We start from the raw sequence: 23,982 nt of genomic DNA on the forward strand, positions 1-23,982 counted from the left end.
ATCCCTGCACATTCCCGATCCCTGCGGATTCCCGATCCCTGCGGATTCCCGATCCCTGTCTCCCTGCGGTTGCTGACTCCCAGGCCCTCGGAGCCCGGCCTGGCCGTGCCGTGTCCTCGTTCTCCCGGGATTTGGGCTCCGGGCGTTCCCTATTTCCTCCGGGATTGGCTCTGGCCGCCCTGGCCCTTCTGGTGCTGCTGCTTCACCTGCGCCAGGATGTCGCGGATCTTGCGCTGGGCCATCTGGGAATGACAGCCGGGGATTCGTGGAACGCCGTAATCGCCCCCAGGCTGCTCCCGCCCCGCCCAGCTCCCCTGTCAAACCCCCTTCATTCCAAATCCCACTCCAAATCCCGCTCCCAAATCCCGCTCCCAAATCCCGCTCCTGCCCCGAGGCTCTCCCGTGGGTTTTTCTGGGAGTAACGGGTGGGATTCGTGGGATAACGACCAAAAATGTGCGGTGTGAGCAATCCCTGGGGAACCCCCGGAAAAGCCTTGGAGAACCCCTGGGGAAGCCCTGGATCACCCTGGATCACGCCAGGATCACCCCGGGATCACTCTGGGATCACCCCTGGATCACCTGGGATGACCCAAGATCACCCCATGGATCACCCTGGATCACGCTGGGATCACCCCAGGATCGTCCCGGGATCACCTGGGATCACCTCAGGATCACGCCATGGATTGCCCCTGGATCACACCAGGATCACCCCATGGATCACCCGGGATCACCCCGTGGATCACCCAAGATCACCCCATGGATCACCCCATGGATCACACTGGGATCACCCCAAGATCACCCTTGGATCACCCCATGGATCACCCCTGGATCACCCCTGGATCACCCCAGGATCACCTCTGGAACACGCCATTGATCACCCCATGGATCACCCCATGGATCACCCGGGATCACCCCAGAATCTCTGCAGGATCACCTGGGATCGCCCCAGGATCACACCATGGATCACCCCGGATCATCGCAGGATCACCCCGGATCACCCCAGAATCTCTGCAGGATCACCCGGGATCACCCCGGATCACCCCAGAATCTCTGCAGGATCACCTGGGATCGCACCAGGATCACACCATGGATCACCCCGGATCGCCCCGGATCACCCCGGGATCACCGTAGGATCACCCAGGATCACCCCGGATCACCCTGGATCACCCCGGATCACCCGGGATCGCCCCAGGCCGTACCTGGCTGGCGTAGAAGTGCCCGATGATCTTGACGATGACCTGCTCGTTCTCGTCCGGCGTCTGCTCCCGCGGCACCACCACCTCGGCCGCCGTCAGGTTCTGCAGCTCGTTCACCTGCCGGGACACGCGGCGGGATGAGCCCCGCGGGGAACCCCGGCCGTGATCCCGGCAATCCCGGCCCCGTTCCCACTCACGGTCTTGCCGCCCTTGCCGATGACGCGGCCGGCGGCCGAGGCCGGCACGCGGATGTGCGTCTCCAGCTTCACCTCCTCCTTGGGCCCGAAGAAGTTCTCCTCCTTCAGCTTCCCGTAAATCCTGCCCTGCGCCTGGAGAGGGACGGAGTCGGGAATGTCCCACCCCGAGCTCCACTCCTGGATTTGGGATCCCGTAAGATCCCGCTTCTTTGGAATTCCAAACCCGTTTGGCCCCTGGGAGCAGGGAGTCGGGAATGTCCCACCCTGAGCTCCATCCCGGGATTTGGGATCCCGTAAGATCCCGGTTCTTTGGAATTCCAAACCCGTTTGGCCCCTGGGAGCAGGGAGTCGGGAATGTCCCACCCTGAGCTCCATCCCGGGATTTGGGATCCTGTAAAATCCCGGTTCTTTGGAGTTCCAAACCCGTTTGGCCCCTGGGAGCAGGGAGTCGGGAATGTCCCACCCCAAACCCCATCCCTGGATTTGGGATGGGGCTTCCCATAAATCCTGCCCTGGGCCTGGAGAGGGATGGAATTGGGAATGTCCCACCCCGAGCTCCACTCCTGGATTTGGGATCCCATAAAATCCCGCTTCTTTGTTATTCCCATTTGCCCCCTGGGAGCAGGGAGTTGGGAATATCCCACCCCAAACCCCACCCCTGGATTTGGGATCCCGTAAGATCCCGCTTCTTTGGAATTCCAAACCCGTTTGGTCCCTGGGAAAGCCGATCCTGGGATTGCCCGGCTGTGGATTGGGGTTCAGCTGGGGTCACCCCCTGCCCTCCCACGTCCCCAAGGAGGTGACAGCGGTGACAACCTTGAACTGCGCCTCGGGCGGGCCGGTGATCACCACCATGCGCACCTTGGAGTCCGGCGTCTCCGGGGGCGCGATCTGCAACGGCACGGACACGGCACGGACACGGATGGACATGGGACGGACACGGATGGACACGGGACGGACACGGATGGACATGGATGGACACGGGATGGACATGGGATGGACACGGATGGACATGGATGGACATGGATGGACACGGGACGGACACGGGATGGACACGGGACGGACACGGATGGACACGGCACGGACACGGATGGACACGGGATGGACACGGGATGGACACGGGACGGACACGGATGGACATGGATGGACATGGATGGACACGGGATGGACACGGGACAGACACGGGATGGACACGGATGGACATGGATGGACATGGATGGACACGGGATGGACATGGGATGGACACGGGACGGACACGGGATGGACACGGGACGGACATGGGATGGACACAGGATGGACACGGGATGGACACGGGATAAACATGGATGGACACAGGACGGACATGGGATGGACACAGGATGGACACGGGATGGACACGGGATAAACATGGATGGACACAGGACAGACACGGGATGGACACGGATGGACACAGGACAGACACGGAATGGACATGGATGGACACAGGACAGACACGGGATGGACATGGATGGACACAGGACAGACACGGGATGGACATGGCGCTGCAGCCCTGCCCGGGCTTCCTGGGGCTTTTCCTGGGAAAAATGGGACAGCTGGGGACAGAGGGACACCGAGGGACACCGAGGGACACCAGAGGGACACTGAGGGACACAGAGGGCCACCAAGGGACACCGAGGAACACCAGAGTGACACCAGAGAGCCACCAGAGGGACACTGAGGGACACCAAGGGCCACCGAGGCCATGCCCACCTTGATGGAGGCGCTGGCGAAGCGCGAGAGCTGCTTGATGTGCTGGCCCTTCTTGCCGATGATGGCCCCGACCGCCTGCGCCGGGATGAACACGTGCACGGTCTCCTGCTCGGGGGGCTGCGGGACGGACCGGGGCCGGGGTCACCGTTTGGGGACAGGGTCACCGTTTGGGGCCGGGGTCACCGTTTGGGGCCAGGGTCACCGTTTGGGGCCGGGGTCACCATTTGGGGACAGGGTCACCGTTTGGGGACAGGGTCACCGTTTGGGGTCATTGTCACCGTTTGGGGACAGGGTCACCGTTTGGGGACAGGGTCACCGTTTGGGGTCATTGTCACCGTTTGGGGACAGGGTCACCGTTTGGGGCCGGGGTCACCGTTTGGGGTCAGGGTCACCATTTGGGGTCATTGTCACCGTTTGGGGACAGGGTCACCGTTTGGGGTCATTGTCACCGTTTGGGGACAGGGTCACCGTTTGGGGCCGGGGTCACTGTTTGGGGTCAGGGTCACCGTTTGGGGACAGGGTCACCGTTTGGGGTCACTGCCACCATTTGGGTCATTGTCACCGTTTGGGTCATTGTCACCGTTTGGGGTCAGGGTCACTGTTTGGGGTCAGGGTCACCATTTGGGGTAAGGGTCACCATTTGGGTACAGGGTCACGGTTTGGGGTCAGGGTCACTGTTTGGGGTCAGGGTCACCATTTGGGGTAAGGGTCACCATTTGGGTACAGGGTCACGGTTTGGGGTCAGGGTCACTGTTTGGGGTCAGGGTCACTGTTTGGGGTCAGGGTCACCGTTTGGGGACAGGGTCACTGTTTGGGGTCACTGCCCATCCCGAGGATTCCATGGGGAACGTCCCCACTGGAATTGGGGTCACTGCCCATCCCGGGGGTTCCATGGGGAACGTCCCCACTGGAATTGGGGTCACTGCCCATCCCGGGGGTTCCATGGGGAGCGTCCCCACTGGAATTGGGGTCACTGCCCATCCCGGGGGTTCCATGGGGAACGTCCCCGCTGGAATTGGGGTCACTGCCCATCCCGGGGGTTCCATGGGGAACGTCCCCGCTGGAATTCACTCACCAGGAAGGAGCTGTAGGGAGCGGCCCCGGAGACGCCGCTCGGGGGCGGCGGCACCGCCGTGGAGGAGGCCGGGAAGAGCCCGACAGCGGCCAGGTTCAAGCCGGGAATGAGGTGGGACTGCAGCTGGGGGGACCAAAGTGTGGGGTCAGGGCTTGGGAGTGAACAGAGGAACCAAAATATGGGGTCAGGGTTTGGGATTGTAACTCAGGGAACCAAAATATGGGGTCAGGGTTTGGGATTGAACAAAGGGAACCAAAATATGGGGTCAGGGATTGGGATTGAATTGAGGGGACCAAAGTATGGGGTCAGGGATTGGGATTGGATTGAGAGAACCAAAATATGGGGTCAGGGTTTGGGATTATAACTCAGGGAACCAAAATATGGAGTCAGGGATTGGGATTGAATAAAGGGAACCAAAATATGGGGTCAGGGATTGAAGTGAGGGTAGAAATGGGATCAGGGATGAAGGGGGACTGACCTGAGGGTAGAAATGGGATCGGGGATGGGGGGGACTGGAGTGAGGGTAGAAATGGGATCGGGGATGGGGGGATGGTGCCGGGGAGGAGCGGGCGCAGGTTTATGGGGTCCCCGCCGGCCGGCCCCACTCACGCTCATGGCGGCCACGTCGTTCTCGTAGGCCTCGCGCACTTTCTTCATGATCTCCTGCTCGGCGCGGCAGCAGCTCTCGGGGCAGCCCTTCACCGTGATGGTGCGCTCGGGGTTGTACAGGGTCAGCTCCTGCAGCCTGGGGACAGCGGGAGTGGGGACACCGGGAATGGGGACACCGAGCATGGGGACACCGGGCGTGGGGACACCGGGAATGGGGACACCGGGAATGGGGACACCGGGAGTGGGGACACCGGGAGTGGGGACACCGGGCGTGGGGACACCGGGAATGGGGACATTGGGAATGGAGACACCAGGGCATGGGGACACTGGGGCATGGGGACACCGGCCATGGGGACACCGGGCATGGGGACACCGGCCATGGGGACACTGCTCATGGGGACATCAGGGCATGGGGACACCGGGCATGGGGACACATCCGGGGGGGTTTGGGGACACGTCCAGGGGGACATGGACACATCCAGGGGGACAGGGACACACCCAGGGACACACCTGGGTGACAGGGACATGGCCAGGGGGATGGGCACACGCCCAGGGACACGCCCAGGGGACGGGGACACACCCAGGGACACACCTAAGGGACAAGGACATGGCCTGGGGACACGCCCAGGGGATGGGGACATGCCCAGGACACCCCAAAGTGGTGGGAAGGTGCCAAAGGGGATGGGAAAGGGGAGCCCAGAAAATCCAACACCCAGCATTCCCTGGAGAACTTTGGGGACGGAAACCTCTGCCCCCATCCCCGTCCTGCCTCCTCCTCCTCCTCCTCCTCCTCCTCTTCCTCCTGCCTCCTCTTCCTCCTTCTCCTCCTCCTCCTCCTCCTCCTCCTCCTCCTCCTCCTCCTGCCTCCTCCTGCCTCCTCCTCCTCCTCCTCCTCCTCATCCTCCTCCTCCTCCTGCTCCTCCTCCTGCCTCCTCCTCCTCCTCCTCCTCCTCCTCCTCCTGCCTCCTCCTGCCTCCTCCTCCTCCTCCTCCTCCTCCTCCTCCTCCTCCTCCCCCGGCGTGAGGAGCTCCGGGCCCGTCCTTACGAGGAAATGGTGATCTTGGTCTCCGTGTCCTGCTCCACCTTCTTGAGGTTCCGGCCCTCTTTGCCGATCAGGCGCCCCACAAAGTTGTTGTGGGCCAGGATCTTCAGGGGCACCTCGTCAGCCCTGGGAACAGGAACGGGAATGGGAATGGGAACGGGAACGGGAATGAGAGCAGGATGGGAATGGGAATGGGAACGGGAATGGAAATGGGATGGGGATGGGAATGGGAACGGGAATGGGAATGGGAATGGGAATGGGAATGGGAACAGGAATGAGAACGGGAATGGGAACGGGAACAGGAAGGGGAATGGGAGCGGAGAAGGGAATGGGAACGGGAATGGGAACAGGATGGGAATGGGAATGGGAACGGGAATGGAAATGGGATGGGGATGGGAATGGGAACGGGAACGGGAATGGGAATGGGAATGGGAATGGGAATGGGAATGGGAATGGGAACGGGAACGGGAACAGGAAGGGGAATGGGAATGGAGAAGGGAATGGGAATGGGAATGGGAATGGGAATGGAATGGGAATGGGAGGAAAACCCCACAGGAGGGATTAGGGCAGATGGGAAAAGGGAAAAACCCCACAGGAGGAAATATGGCAGCTGGAAACAGGGAGAAAAACCCAAAAGGAGGGATAGTGGAACCTGGGAAAGGGGGGAAAACCCAAAAGGAGGGAAAACCCAAAAGGAGGGAAAAACCCAAAAGGAGGGAAAACCCAAAAGGAAGGAAAACCCAAAAGGAAGGAAAACCCAAAAGGAGGGAAAACCCAAAAGGAGGGAAAACCCAAAAGGAGGGATTGTGGGAACTGGGAAAGGAGGGAAAACCCAGAAGGTGGAACCTGGGAAAGGAGGGGCTGGCACAGAGGGCCGGCCGGGGGAAGCCCAAACCCCAGGATTTGGAATCGCCAAACTGGGAATTCCTGGGGCACAGGGCCGGGAGGATCTGGGGTGGGATCTGCGGGGTTCTCACGTCTTGGTGTCCTTGGCCTCCTTGTGCATGATGTCCAGGATCATCCTGCAGGCGGCCGAGCAGCCCTCGGGCGTGGAGTGGATGCTGATGGCCTTCTCGGCCGCGCCCGCGTTCTCCTTCCGGTGCACGTCGATCCTAAAAACCGCGGGAAGGGCGCTGGGAGAGGCCCCGGAGCTCCCGGCCTCCCCAAAAGTCACATCCCAGCACGAGGAGGGAAACCGAGGCGGGGTGTTCCGCATGCATGCAGGGGTTGGCGGAAATCCCCAAAATCCCAAAGGGATTTGAAGCAGTGGGAGGGGGGGTGAGGGAGCAGCACTGGCTGCGGGGTGGGATGGGGTGTCCAGCACCTCAAATCCCAAAGAAATCCTGGATTGGGGTGGCCAGCACCTCAAATCCCAAAGAAATCCTGGATTGGGGTGTCCAGCACCTCAAATCCCAAAGAAACATTTCTGGAGAATCCCTGGAGAACTTCTGGAGAACCTCTGGAGAACCCCTGGAGAACCTCTGGAGAACCCCTGGATCACCCCAGGAGAACCCGTGGAGAAACCCTGGACAACCTCCGGAGAACGCCTGGAGAATTCTGTAGAACCCCTGGAGAATTCTGTAGAACCCCTGGGGAACCTCTGGAGAACCCCTGGATCACCCCTGGAGAACTTCTGGGGAACCCCTGGGCAACCTCTGGATCACCCCTGGAGAATTCTGTAGAACCCCTGGAGAACCTCTGGACAACCTCTGGAGAACCCCTGGAAAAGCCTTGGAGAACTCCTGAAGAACCTCTGGATCACCCCTGGAAAAGCCTTGGAGAACTCCTGAAGAACCTCTGGAGAACCCCTGGAGAACTCCTGGAAAAGCCTTGGAGAACTGAAGAACCTCTGGATCCCCCTGGATCCCCCCGGATCCCCCCGGATCCCCCCGCAGCGGCTCACTTGGACTGGGTCTGCTTGGTGATGTTGCGGATGGTGGCCCCCTCCTTGCCGATGATGGCCCCCACGAACTGGGTGGGCACCAGGAGCCGCAGGGGCACGTCCGGGGGCGGCGGCGGCTTCGGGGGCGCCCCCGCGGGCGGCGGGGATCCCGGCCGGGCCCCGGCGCGCGCCCCGGCGCCGCCCCGGCGCCCGTTCTCGGGCTGCTCGTCCGGGATGTAGGAGACCTTGAGCGCGTGGCTCTCCAGCTGGTGCCCGTTGAGCTTCAGGATGGCTCTGGGGGGAGACGCCGGGATCGGGGCCGCGCCGCGCTGCCCGGGAGCCGCGCGGCCCCGAAAGGGCCGGGCCGGGCTCGAGGAGGGGAAATCGCCCGCAGGGTTTCATGGGGAAACTGCCCCGGCGTTCCCGGGGAGGGAGAGATTCCAAAATCCCTTCTGAGGGATGGAGTGAGATCCCAAATCCCTCTCCCAGCAGGAATCCCGTGTAGGGAAAGATTCCCAAATCCCTTCTGAGGGATGGAGTGAGATCCCAAATCCCTGTCCCAAAATCCCCTCACAGAGAGAGATTCCCAAATCCCTTCTGAGGGATGGAGTGAGATCCCAAATCCCTGTCCCAAAATCCCCTCACAGAGAGAGATTCCCAAATCCCTTCTGAGGGATGGAGTGAGATCCCAAATCCCTGTCTCAGCAGGAATCCCGTGTAGGGAAAGATTCCCAAATCCCTTCTGAGGGATGGAGTGAGATCCCAAATCCCTGTCTCAAAGTTCCCACAGAGGGAGAGATTCCCAAATCCTTCTGAGGGATGGAGTGAGATCCCAAATCCCTGTCTCAAAGTTCCCACAGAGGGAGAGATTCCCAAATCCCTTCTGAGGGTTTGAGTGGAATCCCAAATCCCTCTCCCAGCAGGAATCCCGTGTAGGGAAAGATTCCCAAATCCCTTCTGAGGGATGGAGTGAGATCCCAAATCCCTGTCCCAAAGCTCCCACACAGGGACTGATTCCCAACTCTCCCCTCCCTCCTGCGGGATGGAGCGGGCGATCCCAAATCCCCGCGGGTTCCCAAATCTCCACAGGCTCCCAAATCTCCATGGGTTCCCAAATCCTGTGAGTTCCCAAATCCCCATGAATTCCCAAATCCCCGCGAGTTCCCAAATCTCCATGAATTCCCAAATCCCCGCAGGTCCCTAAATCCCTGCAAGTTCCCAAATCCCCATGAATTCCCAAATCCCCGCGGGGTGCCAAATCCCCGCAGGTTCCCAAATCCCCATGAATTCCCAAATCCCCACGAGTTCCCAAATCCCCATTAATTCCCAAATCCCCGCAGGTTCCCAAATCCCCGCGGCGCTCCCGGCGCTGGCAGCTGTCGATAGATGGGGCTGGCAGCCGGAGCAGGGATTTGGGCTCCGCTCCCTTCCCGCATTCCCGCCGACATTCCCGGCTCCAGGAATCGGGCACCGATTCCTTCCAGCAAAGAAAACTCCCTAAACTCCCCCAAAACCCCCAAAACCCCCAAAACCCCCAAAAACCCCAAAACTGACAGAGCCGAGGATTGTCCTGCTGGGAGGAAAAGCTGGGAATGATCCCCTGACAGCTCCGGGACATTTCTCCCCATTTTTCGGGGGGCAGAATTCCCAAAGTCATGGAAGCACCAGGAAATCCCAACTTTTGCTCCAGCAAAAAGTTCGAGTTTTACTCCCTGAGCTGCCGAGAAAACCCCAAAAATGTGGAATTCTGCCCAAAGGCGGAGGAAAATCGATCAGATTTAAGGGGTGTCCTCAAGGATTTGCTGGTTTTGGTGGAATCTTGGGATCTGGGGAAATGGGAAATCCTTTCTCCTGCAGGTGGGGAAGGGAGGGAATTCCCGAATTCCCGAATAATTCCCGGATTCCCAGGGCACTCACTGCCGGGTCTGCTCCCGGTTGGCGTAGGTGACGTTCACCACGGCGGTCTCGCTGTCCGTGTTCACTGCGGGAATTCGGGAAAAGAGGCAGGGATTAGGGAAAAGGAGCTGGGAATCTGGGAAAAGGAGCTGGGAATTCGGGAAAAGGAGCTGGGAATTTGGGAAAAGGAGCTGGGAATTTGGGAAAAGGAGCTGGGAATTCGGGAAAAGGAGCTGGGAATCTGGGAAAAGGAATCAAGAATTTGGGAGAAGGAGCTGGGAATTCAGGAAAAGGAATCAAGAATTCGGGAAAAGAGGCAGGGATTAGGGAAAAGGAGCTGGGAATTTGGGAAAAGGAGCTGGGAATTCGGGAAAAGAGGCAGGGATTAGGGAAAAGGAGCTGGGAATCTGGGAAAAGGAATCAAGAATTCGGGAAAAGGAGCTGGGAATTTGGGAAAAGGAGCTGGGAATTCGGGAAAAGGAGCCGGGAATTTGGGGAAAGGAATCAAGAATTTGGGAAAAGAGGCAGGGATTAGGGAAAAGGAGCTGGGAATTTGGGAAAAGGAGCCGGGAATTTGGGAAAAGGAGCTGGGAATTCGGGAAAAGGAGCTGGGAATTTGGGAAAAGGAGCCGGGAATTTGGGAAAAGGAGCTGGGTATTCGGGAAAAGGAGCTGGGAATTTGGGAAAAGGAATCAAGAATTTGGGAGAAGGAGCTGGGAATTCAGGAAAAGGAATCAAGAATTCGGGAAAAGAGGCAGGGATTAGGGAAAAGGAGCTGGGAATTTGGGAAAAGGAATCAAGAATTCGGGAAAAGAGGCAGGGATTAGGGAAAAGGGGCTGGGAATTTGGGAAAAGGAGCCTGGAATTCGGGAAAAGGAGCTGGGAATTTGGGAAAAGGAGCCGGGAATTTGGGAAAAGAGGCAGGGATTAGGGAAAAGGAGCTGGGAATTTGGGAAAAGGAGCTGGGAATTCGGGAAAAGGAATCAAGAATTTGGGAAAAGGAATCAAGAATTCGGGAAAAGAGGCAGGGATTAGGGAAAAGGAGCTGGGAATTTTGGAAAAGGAATCTGGAATTCAGGAAAAGAGAGAGGGGTCAGGTTTTTATTCCTGCCTGAAAAGGGGCAGGAATTCCCAAAATCCAGGTTTTATTCCCTGCAGAAATCCCCAAAATCCAGGTTTTATTCCTTCCTTTCCCTGAAACGGGGCAGAATCCCCAAAATCCAGATTAAATTCCCAAAATCTGGGTTTTATTCCCTCTTCCTGCTGAAACGGGGCAGAAATTCCAGAAATCCAGGGTTTGCTCCCTTCTCCCTCTGAAACAGGGCAGAAATTCCTGAAATCCGGGTGAAATTCCCGAAATCCAGGTGAAATTCCCGAAATCCAGGTTTCCTCCCCTCCTACCTTGCTCGCAGCTCTCCACGGTGCCGTACTGGGCCAGCAGCCCGTCCAAAACCTGGGAAAAAGGGGAAAATCAATCCCGGGAAAACCCATCCACACCTCGGGGTCATCGGCATCGTTAGGAATTCCCTCAGGATCGTTAGGAATTCCTTCAGGATAATTAAGAATTCCCTCAGGATCATTAGGAATTCCCTCAGGATCCTTAGGAATTCCCTCAGGATCATTAAGAATTCCTCAGGATCGTTAGGAATTCCCTCAGGATCATTAAGAATTCCCTCAGGATAATTAAGAATTCCCTCAGGATAATTAAGAATTCCCTCAGGATCGTTAGGAATTCCCTCAGGATCGTTAGGAATTCCCTCAGGATAATTAAGAATTCCCTCAGGATCATTAGGAATTCCCTCAGGATCATTAGGAATTCCCGAGCAATTGAGGCCGGGAAGCTCCAGTGGGAGGGCGAAGCAGAGGCAGGGAATTCCCAGCGGGAAGCGAGGATCCGTTGTATTCCCTGTGCAAGGGAGGAATCACAAATTCACGGGAATTCACGGGAATTGGGGCGGTGTCGCTTTCCCGGGATTTCCAGGCATGGTCCGGGGTAATTAAGAGCCAATTAACGACAGGGAGGAGGGAAATCCGGCTCTGATGCCGAGGGTGGAATCCCGGCGCGATCCCTGCCCTTACCTCCCATCGCAGCTGCGGCGGAATGTTCCGGATCTGGATTTTCCGGCTCCTGCAAGGATGGGAAAAGCGGAATTTGGGCTGGGGCACATCCCTGGATCTGAGCGAGCCCTAAAATCCCTGGTGGATCCCAGTTCCTTGTGGGGCTGGAGTTGCACCGGGAGCGGAATTCCAGAATCCCTCCGGGAACAGAGCTCCAGAATCCTTCAGGAAGCGGAATTCCAGAATCCCTTTGGGAGCAGAATTCCAGAATTCCTCCAGGAACAGAATTCCAGAATCCCTTTGGGAGTGAAATTTCATAATCCCATCAGGAACAGAATTGCAGAATTCCCCCGAAAGCAGAATTCCAGAATCCTGCTGGGAGTGGAATTCCAGAATCCCTCCAAAAGTAGAATTCCAGAATCCCTCTGGGAACAGAGTTCCAGAATCCTGCTGGGAGTGGAATTCCAGAATCCCTCTGGGAACAGAATTCCAGAATCCCTCCAAAAGCAGAATTCCAGAATCCCTCTGGGAACAGAATTCCTGAATTCCTCTGGGTGTGAAATTCCAGAATCCCTTTGGGAGCAGAATTCCAGAATCCCTTCGGGAGTGGAATTCCTGAATTCCTCTGGGAACAGAATTCCAGAATCCCTCCAAAAGCAGAATTCCAGATTCCCTTTGGGAGCAGAATTCCAGAATCCCTTTGGGAGCAGAATTCCAGAATTCCTCCTGACCCCGCTGGGCTCGCTGCTCCTGAATCCGGCTCTTCCCGGCTCCCTTTTCCCAAACCAGCAGCTCCCGGTTTAATCCCGAGGTTTCACGGCAAAGTTTCTTCCAGAGCGGTTCCTCATCCCGGCACAGATCCCAAAACAATTCCCAATGTCCCCAAATCCCTGGATTTCCCCCTCCACCCCATCCCTGGATAAAACCGGGATTAAAGCCGGCCCCAGCAGGAATATTCCGGATTTTGGGGAATTCCGCCCATTTGGGAGCAGCTGGGCTGAGCTGGAGCAGGAAAATCCCAAATGCGGATCCCGCCCGCGCCTCCCTCTGGGAACGATCCCAAAATCCTGGAATTCCCGGCTAATTGAGCCTCATTATGCGGGTGATTGACAGCTGTCACTCACACCTCGCTCAGATTTACGGTTCCTGGCATTCCGCCTGCCCCGGGGAATTCCCTCCATTCCCGGATTTCCAGCCCCTGCACAGCCGGGACAATTCCATCCAAATCCCCTCCAGTCCCTTGGGATTTTCCTGCTCGGGGGATTTGGGGCTCCTTTGGTCGATTTTGGGGAGATTTTTATGGGAAGAGGAGCCACAGGAGGATCCCAAAATTCCCCTGGATGCGCTCCTGGGAAAGAAAACACAAAATCCCAGAAATTCCCACAGAAATATTTCTGGAATAGAAATCCCAAATCCCCCCTTGGGAGATCCCAGCTGGGTGGGAGCCAGGAATTCCAAGGAATGTTTGGGATAAGGATGGACAGCCCTGGAGGAAAGGGGAAATCCCAAATTCCAGCTCCTTTTCCCAACCCCCGGCAGGTGAAGGCTCCAGGAGTTTGGGATCCCTCGAGCTGGGAATTATTAGGATCGATTAATTAGGATCAATTAATTAGGATCGATTAATTAGGATTGATTAATTAGGATTGATTAATTAGGATTCTTGAACCGCAGGGAGCTCCCTGCACAGCCAGGGCTGATCCCACGGCTCCGGAATTCTGCGGGAATCGAGGCAGAGCCGGAGCTCAGCTGGCGAAATTCCAGGAAAAGCGTGGAGCTGGGCTGGAGATCGGAGCCTCCCCGTGCCCCTCATCCAGAAAAAACCCGGAATTCCCAAAGTCTGGAGCACTAAAAGCAACATTTCCCGAGGCAGCAAGGAGGAAAATCGGGAATTCCTCCGGATCCCCTCGGCGTGGAGGGAGCAGGAGCCGGGAAGAGCCGGAATTTCCCTGCGGGGACAGGTGGATCCCAAATCCCCTAGGATTCCCGGGAATTCTGGAGTCTGGGATTTCTGGAATGCTCAGAACCTGTGGGGACAGGTGGATCCCAAATCCCCCGGGATTCCCGGGAATTCTGGAGTCTGGGATTTCCAGGAGGTCGGGGCCGGGCGCTGATGGGAACGCGGAGCTTTGATCCCGCTCCGATCCCGGCTCCGACTGCGGGAGGAAACCTGGGAGCCTCTTTGGGAATGGGACACCAGGAATTCCTGATGGGAATGGGACACCAGGAATTCCCTGTGGGAATGGGACACCAGGAATTCCTGATGGGAATGGGACACCAGGAATTCCCTGTGGGAATGGGACACCAGGAATTCCTGATGGGAACAGGACACCAGGAATTCCCTGTGGGAATGGGACACCAGGAATTCCTGATGGGAACAGGACACCAGGAATTCCCAATGGGAATGAGAATGGAACACCAGGAATTCCCTGTGGGAATGGGACAGGACACCAGGAATTTCCTCTTCCCAACAGGAATGGGACACCAGGAATTCCTGATGGGAACAGGACAGCAGGAATTCCCTGTGGGAATGGGACATGAAGAATTCCTGAGGGAATGGGACAGCAGGAATTCCCCGTGGGAATGAGAATGAGACACCAGGAATTCCCTGTTCCCAGCAGAAATGGGACACCAGGAATTCCTGACAGGAACAGGACACCAGGAATTTCCCGTGGGAATGGGACAGGACACCAGGAATTTCCTCTTCCCAACAGGAATGGGACCCCAGGAATTCCTGATGGGAACGGGACACCAGGAATTCCCTGTGGGAATGGGACAGGACACCAGGAATTCCCTGTTCCCAGCAGAAATGGGACCCCAGGAATTCCCTGTGGGAACAGGACACCAGGAATTCCCTGTGGGAATGGGACACCAGGAATTCCCAATGGGAACAGGACACGAAAAATTCCTGACAGGAACGGGACACCAGGAATTCCCTGTGGGAATGAGAATGGAACACCAGGAATTCCCTGTGGGAATGAGACACCAGGAATTCCTGACAGGAACGGGACACCAGGAATTCCCTGTGGGAATGGGACAGGACACCAGGAATTTCCTCTTCCCAACAGGAATGGGACACCAGGAATTCCTGATGGGAACAGGACAGCAGGAATTCCCTGTGGGAATGGGACGCCAGGAATTCCCAATGGGAACAGGACACGAAAAATTCCTGACAGGAACGGGACACCAGGAATTCCCAATGGGAATGAGAATGGAACACCAGGAATTCCCCATGGGAATGGGACACCAGGAATTCCCTGTGGGAATGGGACATGAAGAATTCCTGACGGGAATGGAACACCAGGAATTCCCTGTGGGAATGGGACAGGACCCCAGGAATTCCCTGTTCCCAGCAGAAATGGGACCCCGGGAATTTCTCCCTTTCTCCATGAAAAGAACTCCTTGAAATCAGTGGAATCCCTAAAAAAAAAAAAAGGCGGAAAATTCCCAAATCCCACCTGGATCAGAGGCACCTCCCGCTCCCAAATCCAGCAAACCTGGAAAAGAGGCGGAAAACCCCCGGAAAAAATCAGGGAAAACCCCCCCCAAAAAAAAAGCTGGAAAAGGAGCAGGGATCCCTCATCCAACGGGAATTCTCCCCAGAATTCCTGGAAAAATCCCTGGAAACTTCAGCACCGTCGGGAATTGGGGCTGGAAGGGGCAGAAATTCCCTTTTTTTTTGGGGAATTTTTCATTTAAATCCCCAAAATTCCCGATTTCCAAAGGAGGAATTTCCCCCCATTCCCTCCCTGGATTCGTTTGCCTGAGCTTGAACCCAAATTCCGACAGAAATCCCCTTGGGAAACCGGGATCAATCCCGGAAATCCCCGCTGGAATTCCAGAAATTCTCCTTTTCTCTCCCAAATCCCTCCCCCGTGCCCTCCAAATTCCCAATTTTCCCTGAAATCCCAAAATTTTTGGGGAGGTTTTTCCCACATTTCCCAGGGAGAAAGAAGGAAAGAAAGGAATTTTCCTCACTTTTGGCCATTCCCAAATTGAATTTTCTCTCCCTGAGATCCGGAATTTGATGGAATTCCCAGATTTTCCAACTTCAGGGATGGATTTAGGGATAAAATCCTCGAAAATTCGTTGATTTTTTTTACTTTTTTGGGTTAAAAATCCCCAAAAACCTCAAAATTCCCAATTTTTTTCAGTTGCCAGAAGTGGAAATCCGGGAGCAGCCGGGAATTGGGAGCTCAAAGGAATAAAAGAATTTTAATTTTTTTTTTTTTTAATTTATTCCCTTTTTTTGCTCCTCAAAATTTCCATTTTTGAAATTTTTTGTTGTTATATTTTTTTAATAAAATGGAGATTTTTGAAACTTGGATTAAAAGCAGAATTTTAGCCCCAAAATCCACCGGGATTTTCATTTTCCATGGGAAAAAAAAAATCCCAATTTTTTTTTTTTTTTTTTTTTGGTTCATTTTTGGTTCCATTTCCAGCAAATCCAACCCCAAAAGGGAGGAAAAAAAGCAAATTTTGGGGTGAAAAATGACAAAAAAAGGAACCTCAATCTGCAATTGAATGGTTTTCATTAGGAACAATTAATTCCAGGATTTTCCCTGTGGAAAATGAGGATTTTTTTCTGATGGGAATCCCAAGATTTGAAGGAAAATCCAAGGGAATTTTAGGATTTTTTTTTTTTCCAGCATTTCTCTGCCCTGCACTGAACTTTGATGCCACCGCAATCATTTAAAATATTAATTTTTATAATGATAATTAAAATTAATTCCCTGAGCACGACCCCAGGGAATTAAAAGGGATTTTAATTCCCATTTTTTTGGGGTTAAAATCCATCCCAAACCCATCCCCTTCCCCCAAATCCCCACCCAAGAACCTGAATTTGGAATTTTTATTCCTTTAAAAAAAATAATTTCCCTTAAAACTTCCCCGGGGGCTCCAAACTGGAGAATTTTTTTGGAGATTTTGGGCTTGAAAATTCCGACTTTCTCCCCAATTTTCCCATCAACAAAACCCGAGGAAAAACAACTCCCAAAAACCCAACAAACGACCCCAAATTAACCCAAAATCTCTTTTTTTCTTGATTAAAATCCCATTTTTTTTTATCAATATCTCTTCACAATTTAAGGCTTTGAAGGAATTCTGCTGCAATAATTCCCCAAATAATGAAAATAACTGGGAGGATCCCAGGAATTAATCCCAAAAAAATCAATTTATTCCTCTTGGAGCCTCGCACCCCAAATCCCTTTTTTTTTTGGTTTTTTTTTTTTTTTTTTTGGTGCTATTTTAATCCATTTTGGGGTTTTAAAAATGATTTTTTGAATGTTTTGTTCAGGAGAGGTTTGAAAAATCGGGAATAAACGGAGAGGAAAGAATTCCTTGGGATTTTTTAGGAATTCCTCGGGATTTTTTAGGAATTCCTTGGGATTTTTGAGGAATTCCTTGGGATTTTTTAGGCACTAATGAATTAAAAACCACCCAAATTAAGGTTTTTTACATCATTATTTCCACTTTAACCTAAAGAAAAAACCCAATTTTGGGGTTTTTTTTTGTTTTTTTTTTAAATAAATTAACTGGGAAGGGCAAGCTGGCTCCTGACTCGTTTTCCCACATTTTTAAAGGGATCAAAAAAGAAGAAAAAAAAAAAAAAGGAATTAATCTCAGGTTTTGGGGGAGGGGAAAGGGGAGGAATTTCACTTTGGATCCCGAAATTCCTCCCCTCATTAACCATTTCCTGCTCCAAACTGGAAATTCCAGTCCGGGAAAATGAGAGGAGGATTCAAAAAAAAAAAAAAAAAAAGAAAAAAAATCAAAAATTCCTTTTTTAAGGCAGCGTCTCCCTCTTTTTCCCCGGGGATTGGAGCGGCCAAAATCCCCCCAAATTTCCCCCAAAAATTCCCATTTTCGGCTCCCAGCCCTCCCCAGTTGAAGGGAAATGCCCCAAAATCGCTTTTTTCCACCCCCAAAAGCACCAAATCCTTCCCCAAAATTCCCCAAAATTCCCTACAAATATTCCAGGAGGGAAAAGTGGGAAAAAGGGAAAAAGCGGCGCTGGCCCTTTAAGAGCAGCCCCGGAGTGGGGGACGCGGATTTTAACCCCCAAAAAAAACCAAAAAAAACCCCAAAAATGGGATTTTCCAGCCAATCCAAGCATTTTTAGGGATACCCAGGAGGAAAACAAATCCCAAAATATTTTAAAGTTTTTTTTTCCCCCCCCCCGCAGCGTTTCAAATCCCAGATGCCAAAGGAATATTCTCATTTTTAGGGAATTTTTTGGGGGTAAAAAAGGGGGAAATCTGCTCCTCCCTTCCCGGATTATTGATGATCCAAAGTGGGAGGGGGAAAATGGGATTTTCCAGGTTTTTTTTTATGGGATGTTTTTAACTTTTCATGGAATTCCATCCCAATATTCCCTTGGACACCAAAGCCAGAGTGAGAAAAATCGTTGGGGAGGGGGAAAAAAAATTAATAAAAATTAAAATTATCCCCCTAAATCCGGGAATTGGGGCCGGGAAAACGGGGCTGGGGAATTCCCGGCTGGATTTGGGATCGCCCTTTCTGGGATCATCCCCCTCCCCATCTTTTGGGAATTTTGAGGTGAGGCCGAAGGGGGCGATCCCAGAACGGGGCAGGGAAGGGAAAAGGAGGAATTTGGGGATTTTGGGGCTGGGATTTGGGGATTTGGGGGCGTTTGGGACCGGGATTTTTGGGAATTTGGGGCCGGGATTTTGGGGACTTTAGGGCTGAGATTTGGGGCTGGAATTCTGGGAATTTGGGGACAGGATTTTGGGAATTTGGGGTCAGGATTTGGGGCTGGAATTTTGGGAATTTGGGGCCAGGATTTTGGGGACTTTGGGGCTGGGATTTTGGGGAGTTTAGGGCTGGGATTTAGGGCTGGAATTCTGGGCATTTGGGGACAGGATTCTGGGAATTTGGGGCCGGGATTTTGGGAATTTGGAGCTGGGATTTTGGGAATTTGGGGCCGGGATTTGGAGCTGGAATTCTGGGAATTTGGGACTGGCATTTTGGGAATTTGGGGCTGGGATTTGGGGGAATTTGGGGCCAGGATTTTGGGAATTTGGGGCCGGGATTTGGGGCTGGAATTTTGGGAATTTGTGGCCGGGATTTAGGGAATTTGGGGCCGGGAAGAGCCGGCGGTCGTTCCCTCCCCTCTTTTTTCCCTTTTGGAAAAGGCGCCTCCGTCACGTGGCGATGGATTCGGGTCCAACGTGGAATCTTTGGGATCGGGAATTCCGGGAATTCCGGGAATTCCGCGAGTTCGGGGGGTGAAAAAACGGGGGGGGGGGGGGGGGGGGGGGAAAGGGGAAATTCTGGGAAAAAAACCCCAAATGCGGGCGGGATTGGACGGATTTTCCGGGAATTCGGAGCGCGGGGAGGATTTTCCCGAGCGCTCCCGGCTCCAGCCGGGAACAACAAAGGCCAGGGAAGATGGAGAGGGATGGGCTGGGCGGGAGAGGCAGATCCTGGGAAACCCCAAAAGCGCCGCTTTTCCCCCCAAAAATCCCCGGAATTCAGCCAGGATTTCATCCCTGCCCGCCCTCAGCGGCCGCGTGCCCGTTTTGTTCTTTTGATCGCAGCAAAATTCACTTTTTAAAATCAGATTTTTTTAAAAAAAAATATTAATTTTTTAAATTTTTTTTCCCCCTTCTCCTAAAAAAACAAAGGATTTCTCCTCATTTCCCAGCCCAGGCGCCAAAAGGAGCCGGGAAATTCTTCCACAAGTTTGGAAATCCCAGCCCAAACCCACCCATCACCTCGGGCAGCACGTGGGGAATTATTTATTTCACCTTTTCTCCCCTTTTTATTCTAATGAAAAACTCGCAGATTGAGTTTTCTTCGGGAAAAATAAAATCAATTAATTCATGAAATGTTTAATGAATTAATTAAACTCAGCTCGCTGGGGGCAAATCCCAGCCTAAAATCTCGGACACTTCTTCATTTTTCACAATTTTCGGTGGAATTTTTTGCCTTTTTTCCCTCCTATCTCCCCTCTCCCAGCGCTAATGAATAATTCCGATGATAAGGATTAAAACCCAATTAAAACCCAATTAAAATTCGATTAAAACTCCGCCTTTACCTTTGCTTTTTGGGCACCGAGTGCTCGATCTCCAGCTGCTTCCCATGGAGCTCCACTTTCCCTAAAAACAGAACCCGGGTTGGAAAATCTGGGAGGAAAAACTCGGGATAAAGGGGAATTCCCGCGCGAAATTCATCCCAAATTCTCCCGAATTCCACCCAAATCCAGCCCTCGGCTCCTCACAAGTGGGATTTTTATGGAATTCGAGCTTCCAGGGGGGAGTGCTGCCTCGGGAATTGTTCCTTGGGAATATTTCATCCCTCGCTCCAGCCCGGCAGGATTCGAGGGATGAGATTTGGGGGTTTTTTATTTTTGGTGGATTTGGAGAATTTCCCCCCTTTTCTTTCAGCCCTCCAGGAAAAGTCTTTGGAGAAAATTCCCTCCCTTTTTTTCCCAGCGAAAGGCTCCGGTTTCGGGATTCCACAGGAATGGATTTCTCCCGGAAAACGGAGCGGGGTTCCCTCGCTGCTGGGTCACTCCATGATTTTTAATTTATTATTATTTTTTTTTGTTCTAGAGTGGGGGAATAGTGAAGAAAAAGAATCAGACGGGGGAAGAGCCCGGGCGGAAGGAGATGGAGAGGACGGGGAAAAAAAAAAAAAAAAAAAAAAAAAAAATTTAAAAGCCCCCAAATCGCCGATTTGCTCCCAAATTTTCCCTCTTCCCGAGCTCTTCCCAGCATGGCGACCTCGCCCCCGGAGCGCGGCCCGGACCCGAACGGGAAAAGTCCGGGGGGCCGAGCCCCGGGCGGGGGGCGGCTCTTGGGGACCCCCGCCAGGCGCCGGGCTCGCTCCGTGCCCCCGTCCCGGGATTTTGGGGAAGGGACAAAAAACGGGGATCCCATGGATTGGAGGGGGGAGGGGCTGGGATTGGAGGGGGGGTCAGGAGGGATTTTGGGGGGTCCGGAGAGATTTGGGGGGGGGGGGGGTCGGGATTTAGGGGTGGAGAGGGATTGCGGGGCGCGGGATTCGGGAGAGATTTCGGGATCTGAGGGGATCGGGAGGGATGGAGGGGTCGGGATGTCGGGGGTCGGGATTTCGGGGGGCAGGAGGGATTGCGGGGGTCGGGATTTAGGGGGGGCAGGAGGGGGTTTCGAGGGGCAGGAGGGATTTCGGGGGGGCAGGAGGGGATTTCGAGGGGCAGGAGGGGATTTCGAGGGGCAGGAGGGATTTCGGGGGGGCAGGAGGGGATTTCGAGGGGCAGGAGGGATTTCGGGGGGGCAGGAGGGGATTTCGGGGGGGCAGGAGGGGATTTCGAGGGGCAGGAGGGATTTCGAGGGGCAGGAGGGATTTCGGGGGGGCAGGAGGGGATTTCGAGGGGCAGGAGGGGATTTCGGGGCTCGGGATTGATTCTGGGGCCGGGACTGAGGGGCCGGGAGGGACCGGCCGGGTCGGGATCCATCGAGGCTCGCGATTCCGGGGCCGGGAGGAGCCCGAGGGGGCTCGGAGGGGATGGGAGCGCCGGGGTTCGGGGGTGATTTGGGGGTGATTGGGGGTGGGGGGGATGCGGGGAAGGGCTCGGGCGCCTCACCCGAGAAAGTTTCGATGGCTTTCATGGCCCACTGCTCGTCGGGGCAGTCCACAAAGGCATAGCCGGACTTGACGAGGAAGTGCCCGCTGAAGGAGATCTGGTGCTCGGCGAACACTTTCTCCAGCTCGGCCGCGGTGACGCCCTCGGGCAGGTTCCCGATGTACAGCTTGTTCATGGTGGGCTCGGGGGGCTCCGGGGGGCTCGGGGGGCTCCGGGGGGCTCCGGGGCGCTCCGCTGCCGGCGCGGGGCGGCTCCGCTTCGCCCCCCGAGCTTCGCCCCGGCTTTTTTTTTTTTTTTTTTTTTTTTTTTTTTTTCTTTCCCTCTCTTTTTTTTTTTTTTTTTTGGTGCCTTTTTGTTGTTTTTTTTTTTTTTTTTAAGGGGTTTTGGGGTTTTTTTTGTTTTTTTTTTTTTTTTTCTTTTCCCCCCCTTCTGCCGAGCGGATTTTTGTGCCGTTGGGGAGGGGGGCGGCGGCCGCTGGAGGAGGAGGAGGAGGAGGAGGAGGAGGAGGAGGAAGGAGAGGAGGGGAGGGGGCGGCCCCGGCGGGCAGGGCGGTGGCGCCGGTGGCTGCGGGGCCCCCGAGCCGGTCCTGGAGCGGCACCGGACACCGGGACGGGGCTGGGGGGAACGGGGCCGGTGGGGAAGGAGGGGACGGGGGCGGGGGGGGGGGGGGGACAGCGGCGTTGGATAAACCCCGAGCTGGGAAAAGGAGAGCGAAATGTGGGAATGTTTGCGGGAGGAAGCCACGTGGTGATGCGGGAGGGAGGGGGGAGGGCCGGGGGGAGGGGCCGGCCGCCGCTTCGTTCGCTCATTTAATTATTTATTCATTTATTCACTTATTTATTCACTTATTTATTTATTTATTCCAATTCCATCCCGTCCCTCCCGCGGGATGGGGGAGCGCGTCCCTCCCCCACCCCCCCCCCATCCCAAAACCGGGACCCCCCCCCCACCCCGCCCCCCATTTGGGGGGGGGGGGGGGGCTCGGTCCCATCTGCTGCGCCCCTCCCCCCACCGCGCCCCTCCCCCACCGCGCCCCCTCCCCTCCCCCCGGAGCCTCAATGGGATTTTCTGGGTGTAAAAAACTTCGGCATCAAAGGCGCCGGGAGGGCCCCGGCGCCAGCGCTCGCCGTGGGGAGGGGTCGCGCCCGGCTCGCCCGGGACCCCCGCGCTGGCTCTGGGGTGGGGGGGGGCAGTGCCCGGGGCAGGGGGCACAAAGGGGGCGAGACCCCCCCGGCCCCCCCCCGCCGCCTTTTCGGGACGCTTTTTATTTTTAGGTCGGGGCTGGGTTGAAAAGAGCAGCGAGCACATGACCCCCACCCCACCCCGAGCCCACCGCCCCAAAAACAATCCCACCAAAAAACAACCCCCGGACTAACCTCCACCGAGCCCACCGCCCCAAAACAACCCCCCAAAAAAACAACCCCCCCGGACCAACCTCCACCGAGCCCACCGCCCCAAAACAACCCCCAAAAACAACCCCCAAAACAACCCCCCCAAAAAACAACCCCCCGCACCAACCTCCACCGAGCCCACCCCCCCAAAACAACCCCCAAAAAACAACCCCCCAAAAAACACCCCCCCCCGGACCATCCTCCACCGAGCCCACCGCCCCAAAAACAACCCCCAAAAACAACCCCCCAAAACAACCCCCAAAAACAACCCCCCAAAACAACCCCTCCGGATCAACCGCCCCAAAAACACCCCACCCCCAAAATCAACTCCCCGGACCAACCTCCCCCGAGCCCACCCCCCCAAAACAACGCCCCCCAAACCAACCCCCCCCCCCGCGAGCCCCCGGCCCAGCCCCGCGGGGCTCCGGGGCACCGGGGTTGGGCCGGGGGCTCGGGGGGCATCGAGGGCTGGGCTGGGGGTACCGGGGGGCACCGGGGGGGCTCCGGGGGGCACCGGGAGCATCTTTGGGGGCTCGAGGGGCTCCGGGACCTCCAGGGCACCGGGGCTCGGGGAGCACCGGGGAATCCCGGGGGGGCTCCGGGGCTGGGCCGGGGGCACCGGGAGCACCTTCGGGGGCTCTGGGGGCGCCGGGGCTGAGCTGGGGGTACCGGGGGGCTCCGGGGGGCACCGGGGCTGGGTTGGGAGCACCTTCGGGGGGCTCCAGGGCACCGGGAGCTGGGCTGGGGGTACCGGGGGGGCTCCGGGGGGCACCGGGGCTGGGTTGGGAGCACCTTCGGGGGCTCTGGGGGCGCCGGGGCACCGGGACTGGGCTGGGGGCACCGGGGAGCATCGGGGAATCCCGGGGGGGGGCACCGGGGGCTGGGCTGGGGGCACCGGGGGATCCCGGGGGGCACCGGGGGCTGGGCTGGGGGGCTCCGAGGTTGGGCTGGGGCACCGGGGGATACCGGGGAATCCCGGGGGGGGGGGCACCGGGAGCTGGGCTGGGGGCTCGGGGGGTGTCGAGGGCACCGTCGGGGGCTGCGGGCCGGGGGCTCCGGGAGCATCGAGGGCTGGGCTGGGCCGGGAGCTCGGGGGGCACCGGGGGCACCGGGGGCTGGGCTGGGGGCACCGGGGGATACCGGGGGGCACCGGGGTTGGGTTGGGGGCACCGGGGGATCCCGGGGGCTGGGCTGGGGGGCTCGGGGGGCTCCGAGGTTGGGTCGGGGGGGTACCGGGGGATCCCGGGGGGCACCGGGGGCTCGGGGGGCACCGGGGGATCCCGGGGGATCCGGGGTTGGGCTGGGGGGCTCCGCGGTTGGGT

General features: G+C 56.1%; 1 protein-coding gene across 2 annotated transcripts; it reads right to left on the reverse strand.

The window, feature by feature from the left end:
• Positions 1 to 149: 149 nt before the first annotated feature.
• Positions 150 to 21,444, reverse strand: IGF2BP1 (insulin like growth factor 2 mRNA binding protein 1). 2 transcript variants are annotated; one of them, XM_053999791.1, is made up of 15 exons: positions 21,270 to 21,444; positions 19,740 to 19,800; positions 11,705 to 11,753; positions 11,027 to 11,078; positions 9,647 to 9,710; positions 7,751 to 8,023; positions 6,825 to 6,959; positions 5,851 to 5,973; positions 4,806 to 4,941; positions 4,197 to 4,319; positions 3,122 to 3,238; positions 2,210 to 2,284; positions 1,394 to 1,525; positions 1,200 to 1,313; positions 150 to 242 (listed from the first exon to the last, which is right to left on the reverse strand). In XM_053999791.1, the coding sequence occupies exons 1-15, from the start codon at positions 21,442 to 21,444 to the stop codon at positions 150 to 152; spliced, it is 1,722 nt and encodes a 573-aa protein (XP_053855766.1). The 2 variants fall into 2 exon arrangements, with proteins under 2 accessions (XP_053855766.1, XP_053855767.1); XM_053999792.1 differs by lacking the exons at positions 6,825 to 6,959; positions 7,751 to 8,023.
• Between the last annotated feature and the right edge of the window lie 2,538 nt (positions 21,445 to 23,982).

Source organism: Vidua macroura, chromosome 27, assembly GCF_024509145.1.
Source record: "Vidua macroura isolate BioBank_ID:100142 chromosome 27, ASM2450914v1, whole genome shotgun sequence".
Taxonomy (NCBI): Eukaryota; Metazoa; Chordata; class Aves; order Passeriformes; family Viduidae; genus Vidua; species Vidua macroura.